The following is an 8636-nucleotide window of genomic DNA, read 5'->3' as shown; positions in this document are numbered from 1 at the left end:
GCAAAATATATTAACTTATCACCTACTACATAACAAACTAAAAACATCAAATAATGATCTTAACAAATAAAAACGATAACATAATTACATTATCCAAAAAAAAAATCATGCTCTTAGCAATAATAAAACAATATTCCGCGCGAAGCGCGGACACCCCCTAGTAGATAATATACTTGTGAACATATACCAAGCTTACAACCAACTTTAGACGCTGAACACAAACGTAGCTTTGACAGCATGAAACAAATAAAAGGGAAAACTTTTAAACCTTAATTGTGTAGAAGTAGAACAAAAGATAATTTAGGATAATGCAATCCTCAATTGTGGTTATCCAATCCAATGAATCATAGGAGGAGAAGAAACATTTTTTTTTTAACAAACCAAACTAAATGGTGACCAAGTGAATGAAAAGATAATTTAGGAGGAGAAGAACCAAACTAAGGTTTTTTATTTTATTTTTAAAAATCGGTAAAACAAAATTACAGATTTGAAATGGTGATCAAGTCAATGAATGAAAATAAATTTCCTTAAAATTACACTATTTATTTGAATTTTTCATATGATTCTCTTCCATTCATCCTTTTTTGTATAAAAAAAATTATAGAACTAATACATTTCTTATCAAATTTGATAAGAAACAATTGATAACATATATTCTTTTTCATTCTTATTATTTTGTTTTCTTTCATTCTTTTTATATTCATTTCTATTGTTAGTTTAGAGCCTACAATTTTAGTTAATGGGTTCAAACTTCAAAGTTAACCAAATGATAGTTCGGAAGTTTTCATTAAATTACAAAAGCTAATTATGTGTACGATCTCTTAAATATAAAACTTTGGGGGCTTTAGTGCTATTAACTGTAAAATGCGAAACCAAAATTAAAAAAAAAAAAAAAGAAGTATATAGATTTTGAGAAGAACGGGGAGCAATTAGTTACGTCGGAATTAGGGTTTGACATGGCTTCATCGAGTAGAATAGATTACGAAATCATCAGTGATCCGTTCAATCCACAATGTGTGATTGCAGGCTTTATACCTCTCTGGAGAGATAACGAGAAGGAGAAGCTTCTGTTGGAGAGGATCCGAGGGAAAGAGGGCGATACGAGTCTAAAGTAAACACCACAGGAGGAGCGAGATCTCATCAACGGACAGATAAGGAACTCGCAGGTCTCTCTCAGAATCTCTGGTTTGATTTGATTTGATAGTTTCTAAGTTGTTTTTACTTTTGTTTTAAAAAAGGGCTTTGACGTGGATTTTTCCAAGTTCCGATGCCTTTTCAATTTCTACCCTTCCTCTCTTGATGAAAGCCATTCAACCTTAATAAGAGAAACCGATAGGCAGTTTTTCGGAAGATTGGCTCAGGAATCCATTGGGGATTATAACATTAAAGAGGTGTGTCCTTTTTCAGACCAAATACTAGTTCTTCAATTCAGTTGTCTATTTCTTATTATTTTTATTTTATTATATTTGATTTTGGTAAAAAAAAAAACAGGGGACCAGTTTTGATTTTCTTGAGGTTGAGAAAGCAAATCTATACAGGAGTAAAGGTTACATTTACTTCATCACGTTTGTAGCCAAGGATCCTTGCCACCGGACCAAAGTCTTTCAAGCTAAGGTCTGCAATGTTTTCTGTAGAGAGATTGAGCACAGTTTCTGCAGGCTTAAACCCGGTCAACAAGGTACTATAACCATATCTCAAGTCTGTTGTACACATCGTATAAAGTTTCAAAGAGGAAACTTGTGCTGTGTCTTTGCAAGGGAAGTATGTTTTGATGTTTCATTTTCGTTTTTGGCAGTAGAATGCGATGAAGATTCTAAGAGAGTTGTGAAGAAACCAAGGTATAATACAAGATCGTACAAGCGTGCGGATGTCGGAGATATATTAAGGGCTTGATTTCCTATTTGTAGGACAACTACTAAAATATAAAAAATAAATTATCCATTTGTTTTCTGGTGTCCAGACGTTTCCATCTTATGATGATGATAGGATCATAGGATACCAGCCAATAATTAGCAGTAGATAATCATAGCAAACGAGTTTTGAGTTTTTGGGCTCATGTGCTCATAAGCTTGATGGGCATTACTATTCATCAAAACCATACATGGCTCATGATTGAAAAATAAAATAAACATCAAATTTGGTATAGATGAACTGGATATACTCATCCACCATCTGTGTTTTTTAGACACACTATTTCAAGTGATATGTCCACTCCACGAGATTGTTCACATAGGTGGCCCAAGCTTTGAGGAAAAGAAGCTGTGGTGAGAATAAGTGGGTCGATAGCACTAATTAAAGCGATGATAAGAGTATACCTTAGAGTACTCAAGGTTCGTCTCTTCAATGGCTCAAATGGTGTGTTGAAAAAGAATAAGTCCTTAGAGATTCCATGTCAAGTGTTTTTTTTTTTTGAAGATAGTTTGATAATGTTGTTCACGTTGATGAGTACCTTAATTTTCAAAGCAATGCTGGAGTTAAAAATTTGGAGGTTGTATAAATAAAATAAGACTGACTCTAAATACCATACTAAAAATATAGTTTTTTCATATTGAATTATGGTAAACCTAGACAATTAAAAACAATCTTATGCAATGCAGAACGTTGAGAAAATATACCACTTAAATAAAAGATGATACACTTGTGAAAATATATCAAGTTTACTACCAACTTTAGAGGCTTATATGATGACATGTGAAACAAGGGAGAAAACTCTTAATTTTTTTTTAATTCTATGTAAAACAAAAGATAATTTTGATTACGGAAAATTTCCATAATCCAATCCCACAAAGTTACAATTTTAGTTGACGGGTTCAAAGTTGGCCAAGAAAAAGCTAATGGGTTCAAACTTTACCAATGGATAGTTGGGAGGTTTTCATCAAAATTTCAAAAACTAGTTATGGGGTACATCTCGAAAACGCTAAAACATTGGGGGGCTTTAGTGCTATTAAATGTAAGATGCGAACCAAAATAAAAGGAGTGTCTATAATAGTTTTTGAGGGAGAACGGGGAGCAATTAGTTACGGCGGAAGTAGGGTTCGTCATGGCTTCATCGAGTAGAATAGATTACGAAATCAACAGCGATCCGTTCGATCCAGAATGTGTGATTGCGAGCTTTAATGCTCTACTTGGAGAACTGACCGAGAAGGAGAAGCTTCTGTTGGAGAGGATCCGAGGGAAAGAGGACAATACGAGTCCAAAGTACACAGATCAGGAGGAGCGCAATCTCATCAACAAACAGATCAGGAAGTCACAGGTCCCTCTCTCTCTCGATCCTGATTTGATTTAGCAGTTTCTAAATTGTTTTACTTTTGTTTTAAAAAAGGGATTTGACGTGGATTTTTCCAAGTTCCGATGCCTTTTCGATTTCTACCCTTCGTTTCTTGATGAATGCCATTCAACCTTAATAACAGAAACCGATAGGCAGTTTTTCGGAAGATTGACTAAGGAATCCATTGCAGATTACAACGTTAGAGAGGTGTGTCCTGTTCCCGACCAAATACTATAGTTCAGTTTAGTTGTCTATTTCTTGTTATATTATGTTTGACTTTGGTAAAAAAAAAAACAGGGGACCAGTTTTAAATTTGTTGAGGTCGAGAAAGCAAATCTTTACAGGAATAGAGGATACACTTACTTCATCACCTTTGTAGCCAAGGATTCTTGCGACCAGACCAGAGTCTTTCAAGCTAAGGTCTGCAATGTTTTCTGTAGAGAGATTGAGCACAGCTTCTGCAGGCTTAAACCCGGTCAACAAGGTACTATAACCATATCTCAAGTCTGTTATAGACATTGTTTTGGAGATGAATTTTAATGTTAAATTTCTTTTTGGCAGGAGAATGCGATGAAGATTCTAAGAGGGTTGTGAAGAAACCAAGGTATAACACAAGATCGAACAAGCGTTTGGGTGTCACTACGAATGTGTCTTAGATAATGCATCAAACCATTGTCGGAGATATTGTCCTATTTGATGGGAATTATATCTATTTTATCTTTTATAACTTTATGTATGACTTTTGTAGTAAGACACTAAGTCAACTAATAAAATATTAAAATATGCTTTCATATTTGCATTCAAAACTCAAGGATATTCATCTTGCGATGATAGTGATCTCAGCCAATTATTAGCAGTTGAGGGACATGTTCGTTTCCTTAGTTTCTCTGCTTAGGATGTCAGCCACTAGAAGATCTTGGTTCTTTAGTTGAATTGGTCCATTAGCTCCCGGTTGAATCCATGAGTCAGACTATAGACTTGTCGACTCACCCTTTCCTATTGCTTTGCCTAGATGCATAAGTAGCAGGTCTTTGCCAATGAGAACCCCTCTCCAGCCATGGGAAATGGATGAACCAGCTTTGACCTTGAGGAAAGAGGACTTATGGCAGTACTTGCCCCAAAGGATCTTAGACTCGTACAAGACACCTTTCTTTTCTTACCTTAAAAGGCAATCAAAAACTTGAATGTTCTGTAACCGGCAGAAGACCGCTCAACGCGAACCAGATAGTATGACCGATGATAAGTCGTGCTCCCTCAAGCTTCCGGATGATAATCTCCTATCTTTTACTAAAAATCTCTTGCCTCGACCCGAGTTAGACTGTCTCTCTAAGACTATGACCTCCCGGAACCGGTGAACATTTCCCACACAGGAAGTCCTCTCCCGTGTCAGGCTCAGATTCGTAATTAGGTTGCAACGGATACTGAGCCATCCTCCTAGAGCAGTCAAGAGCTCTCAGCTCGAGTGTCTTCTCTCAGACCATCTTGAGTAAGCAAAGTTACACAGTTAAGTTCGGTTCTTTCGAGTCCCGTAAATTTGGACCCATATAGTTACCTATAATTTTTCGGGTCGGTTCTGGGTCGGATCTTGTCGGGTATGGATCGGTTCGGGTCCATAATTCCAATATCCGTAAAATAGCCATAATTTTTGAGTCTATTTCGGATACGGGCCGGTTCAGGTATTTAGGACCCGAAAAGAACCCGAAATACCCGAACTGGATTTGAAAGTTCAAAAAATATATTCGAAAACCCTAAAAATACCTGAAGAATACCCAAAATTTACCCAATATTAGACCCAAAAACCCATACCCAAAATTTACCCGAATACCCAAATTATATTTTTTAAAAATCTAAAATTTTACCCGAAAACCCAAACCCGAAACTTAAAAATATCTGAAATACCAAAAATATACCAAATCACCCATATACCTAATATATATAATAAATTTTGGGTACTTTGGGTACCCAAAAGGTCTCGGGTAGGATCCGGACCCGAACCGAGACCCGCAGATCCAAAGAAAAAAGATCCAACAGGTACTTTATCATGGGATCTGACCCGGACCGGAACCTATATTTTTGGATCAATTCCAATTCGGGTCTTTGGGTCCGGGTAAACTGCCAATGCCTAATAAAAATGATTATGAGATTGAGAATAATTATATTAGTGTTGAAGAAGAATTTTAAGTAGTATTTAAAACGTCGTTTAACAAGTTAACAGACGTTTACGGTTTAATAGTTGACTTTCTAAGTTTCTACAATGACCGATTTTTTTTATTTAATTTGAAAGTTGGGGGTTTTTGGCAGTTTTCTCCATCTAAAAGTGCTATAGGAGGTTTCTTTTTTTCATATTGTTTCCTTTACTCGTTTGCTAATGCTGCCATACTAAAAAGGAAATTTGGTTAAACCTTCAAATGAAAAAAAAAATATTTTTTATGTTTTATAGGCTTAAAATCAATTCGTGATAACTAGATTAGCTCAAACCTTTTATATTATTTACGTTTCATCTACGAATTTTCCTTAATATGATTTTTTGGTTTACATGTCTGTCTATGTTTCTCATGGATAATGACTACTTTAGGTGAAAACAGGCTGATCACATGCTTAGGCGGTGATTACTCTCTTCTTAAAGAAGTAGTATTACAAAGAAAGTGACTACAAGAAAATAGTAAAAGTAACTAACTAAACACATGCAAGAGGCTTTTAACTAGCCAAGATAACTAAACTGTTGATGAACATGTTCCTAAAGATAGAAAGACGAACAAAGCTTTCGTAGACATCGCATGATTCAACTTCCGACATAGACAAGATATATATAGTGCGAAGAGCGTTAGTTTGGAAGCGTAATTATCAAAATATATCGGGCCGTATGCAGCCTACGAGACCCGTGACGGGCTTTTCGGGTGATGTTATTGAGTCCTTTATATATGTTTCTTCACGGACAAGTTTCTCGTTTCTTTCTGTAAAAAAAACGATTAATTATTCTCTTCTCCTCCAAGAAAGTGCGTTAGGGTTTGGAACATGGAGGATTCGGTTTTGGCGGAGGTTAACGTTCGTCCTCTTAAGATACCGAAATATCACGGAGCTTTCGAAGGATCATCGAAATCAGTTAACAAAAAGCGCGATCTCAAGTACAGAAAATTGGGAGACGATGAATATTTGAGGCAGTACTTGCAGTTTTACTATCAGTTCCAGAAATCTGAGGTAAAAAACCACCCCTATATTCATTTAACTATCCTAATCTCGTATGAAAGTTAGTATTATGTTTGGCTTAATCATGTTTTGGGGGTTCTGATATATTGGAATCTGTTTGTTTGGTTAATTAGGGTTTCGCGGTTGAATGGGATCAATTTGATTACGCCTTCCACACTAGATCGTTGGACAATCCACCACGAGGTTTTTGCACTACACGAAGCCCTGCCGAGTTGGTTCGTGAGGTGACACTCCTTACCATAGAGAAACAAAACGAAGCTAAGGTCAGTCTTTGGATCCTTCTTTCTTTCTTTGTTGCTTCTGGAGATGAGTAACCCTAAGGTTTTCTGCGTGTGTTGGTATGCAGATACACCTCTCATAAAACGAAGGAAAATGATTGCATTAAGTAAAAAACGGGTTGGACATTCATTGATTTATTGAAAGAACATATAATACTCTGTTGATGGTCTTGTGCAGAAGAAGCTGAGCAAGCTAGTCATCTATGTTTGATCTGCTAGACCTTCAAAAACCGTAACAGCACAAGTCAGTTTCATGCAGAGACTTCTTAGTTTAGTCTTCTCGATAACCTTGTTCAGAAGCTCATTAACATTTCCAGATGCTCATTTCTGTTGGGTTTAGCTTCACATACTCTTCACTCACCCTCCTCAAGTAATCAACGGTTTGGCCAATGTAGAAAATTTCGAAAAAAGTTTCAGGTGTGATAAAATGAGTAAGCGTGAAGAACAAACAAACCTATATTGAATAACATCAATAACAGAGCATTTCAAAGCTCAAAATAAACTCAGAAAATTGAAAAAGATTATAAAGAATCGTGAACAGTTATGCGTGGAATGGTTGTCCAATTCCATAATTCACAGGAAAAGAAAAGAAGCTACAAAAATGAGAATGAAATAAATAAGAATTGAAAAAAGATTGGTAGTTTATTTTATGTTATATACATTTTTCCTAAATTATATCTACTAGATTATTAAGGAAATTTAACTATCAACAATATTTTAAACTTAATGTTAACACTTCAAATTAAAATCTATTTTAGTTTGAGAATTTCTATATATTCTTATTATATTTTTTATATAACTCTAGGTTACTTTGATAATATCATATTAGCGCATTATACATTTTGAGCTTTGCCTTACTAGTTGAATATACTTGGCTAGAATAATTTTAGATAAGTAAATTGGATCGAGAAAGCTTAGTATATTATATATGTATAACTGGCCGAAATCCAAATCAGTTTTCTGGTGCGCAAATGAATTTGTTTGCACGATCAATTTTCCTTCATGTATTTATTTGTTGAGCATCCGAACAAGAGAAGGTCTTCAAGTTTATAAATCTTAGTCACATTTGATTGAATTATTTTAAAATCACAGAATAACCTATACTTTCACTCGTAGAATATTTAGGAATATATGTAAATTGATTACAGGAAAGGAACAAAAAGAAGATGATTATCATTTTGAGATCACAAATCATATGAACTTGGGACATCGAATGAATTTATGTATTACATATAAGCTGTGTTTACTATTATCGCATTAAGCTAAATATGTTGTGTGTCTTGGTCTTTAGTTCTTACTAGTGTGTCTCCCGTGCTATGCACGGGCAAATCTCTTATGTTCTTAACTATTTTATTTAAAGGTATTAAAGACAGGATTCAAATTAACAAACTGAAGTTCCATTAAATATTAACACAAGATCATTTTACCTTCTCAGCATCCTTACGTTTTGACTTTGTCCTTTCAGACCCTGAATCACACAAACATAAAAGTCAGTAAGTAGGGTAAAAAATGTAAAAATGATTTGTTTAGTTACAGTTATGAAATATAGTGGGGGTAAACATGGATCTTAACAATAAATCATATTTTAAGATAACCAAATTGTATATAAAGAAGAATTCAATGAAATATTTTCAATCACTTGGTAAAATACAAACACAACACATAGCTAAAAGTTTCTTCATTATGACATTTATATCAACATAATACCAATTTAAGTTTTGTAAATAGAGTTTATTTAGTTTTTGGGGCAGCTGTAGCTCGTTCCATTACAGTTTGATCGCTTCCACATAAACTGCAAAGAAAAGTAGAAGCAAAACTGATTAAACCTTTCGTTACAGTGTTCTCTACCTAGTTACAATGCGATGTTGGGCTAGAATATTACT

The 8636-nt window shown here is 34.9% G+C and overlaps 2 protein-coding genes and 1 long non-coding RNA gene across 3 annotated transcripts; all 3 read left to right on the top strand.

The window, feature by feature from the left end:
• Positions 1-883: 883 nt before the first annotated feature.
• Positions 884-2089, top strand: LOC106321168. Its single transcript, XR_001266006.1, has 4 exons — positions 884-1166; positions 1239-1391; positions 1492-1678; positions 1796-2089. It is a non-coding gene; the product is annotated as an uncharacterized LOC106321168 (long non-coding RNA).
• A 914-nt stretch (positions 2090-3003) lies between these two features.
• On the top strand, positions 3004-4061 carry LOC106321167. Its single transcript, XM_013759482.1, has 4 exons — positions 3004-3253; positions 3323-3475; positions 3566-3752; positions 3830-4061. The coding sequence occupies exons 1-4, from the start codon at positions 3041-3043 to the stop codon at positions 3922-3924; spliced, it is 648 nt and encodes a 215-aa protein (XP_013614936.1). The 5' UTR covers positions 3004-3040; the 3' UTR covers positions 3925-4061.
• A 2191-nt stretch (positions 4062-6252) lies between these two features.
• LOC106321166 lies at positions 6253-6964 on the top strand. Its single transcript, XM_013759481.1, has 3 exons — positions 6253-6466; positions 6589-6738; positions 6932-6964. The coding sequence occupies exons 1-3, from the start codon at positions 6284-6286 to the stop codon at positions 6962-6964; spliced, it is 366 nt and encodes a 121-aa protein (XP_013614935.1). The 5' UTR covers positions 6253-6283.
• The last annotated feature ends 1672 nt before the right edge of the window (positions 6965-8636 follow it).

This window comes from Brassica oleracea, unplaced genomic scaffold, assembly GCF_000695525.1.
Source record: "Brassica oleracea var. oleracea cultivar TO1000 unplaced genomic scaffold, BOL UnpScaffold01280, whole genome shotgun sequence".
Lineage (NCBI taxonomy): Eukaryota > Viridiplantae > Streptophyta > Magnoliopsida > Brassicales > Brassicaceae > Brassica > Brassica oleracea.
The sequence above is the reverse complement of the archived record's forward strand: the minus strand, read 5'-3'. Positions and strand labels throughout refer to the sequence as shown.

What these genes read in the sequence shown, in the direction of transcription:
- LOC106321167 (XM_013759482.1), top strand. Translation starts at nt 3,041, where the DNA reads ATGGCTTCATCGAGTAGAATAGATTACGAAATCAACAGCGATCCGTTC. An exon ending in AACAGATCAGGAAGTCACAG is followed by an intron (nt 3,254 to 3,322) that starts GTCCCTCTCTCT and finishes GTTTTAAAAAAG; the next exon opens with GGATTTGACGTGGATTTTTC. An exon ending in GCTTAAACCCGGTCAACAAG is followed by an intron (nt 3,753 to 3,829) that starts GTACTATAACCA and finishes TCTTTTTGGCAG; the next exon opens with GAGAATGCGATGAAGATTCT.
- LOC106321166 (XM_013759481.1), top strand. Translation starts at nt 6,284, where the DNA reads ATGGAGGATTCGGTTTTGGCGGAGGTTAACGTTCGTCCTCTTAAGATA. An exon ending in ATCAGTTCCAGAAATCTGAG is followed by an intron (nt 6,467 to 6,588) that starts GTAAAAAACCAC and finishes TTGGTTAATTAG; the next exon opens with GGTTTCGCGGTTGAATGGGA. An exon ending in AGAAACAAAACGAAGCTAAG is followed by an intron (nt 6,739 to 6,931) that starts GTCAGTCTTTGG and finishes GGTCTTGTGCAG; the next exon opens with AAGAAGCTGAGCAAGCTAGT.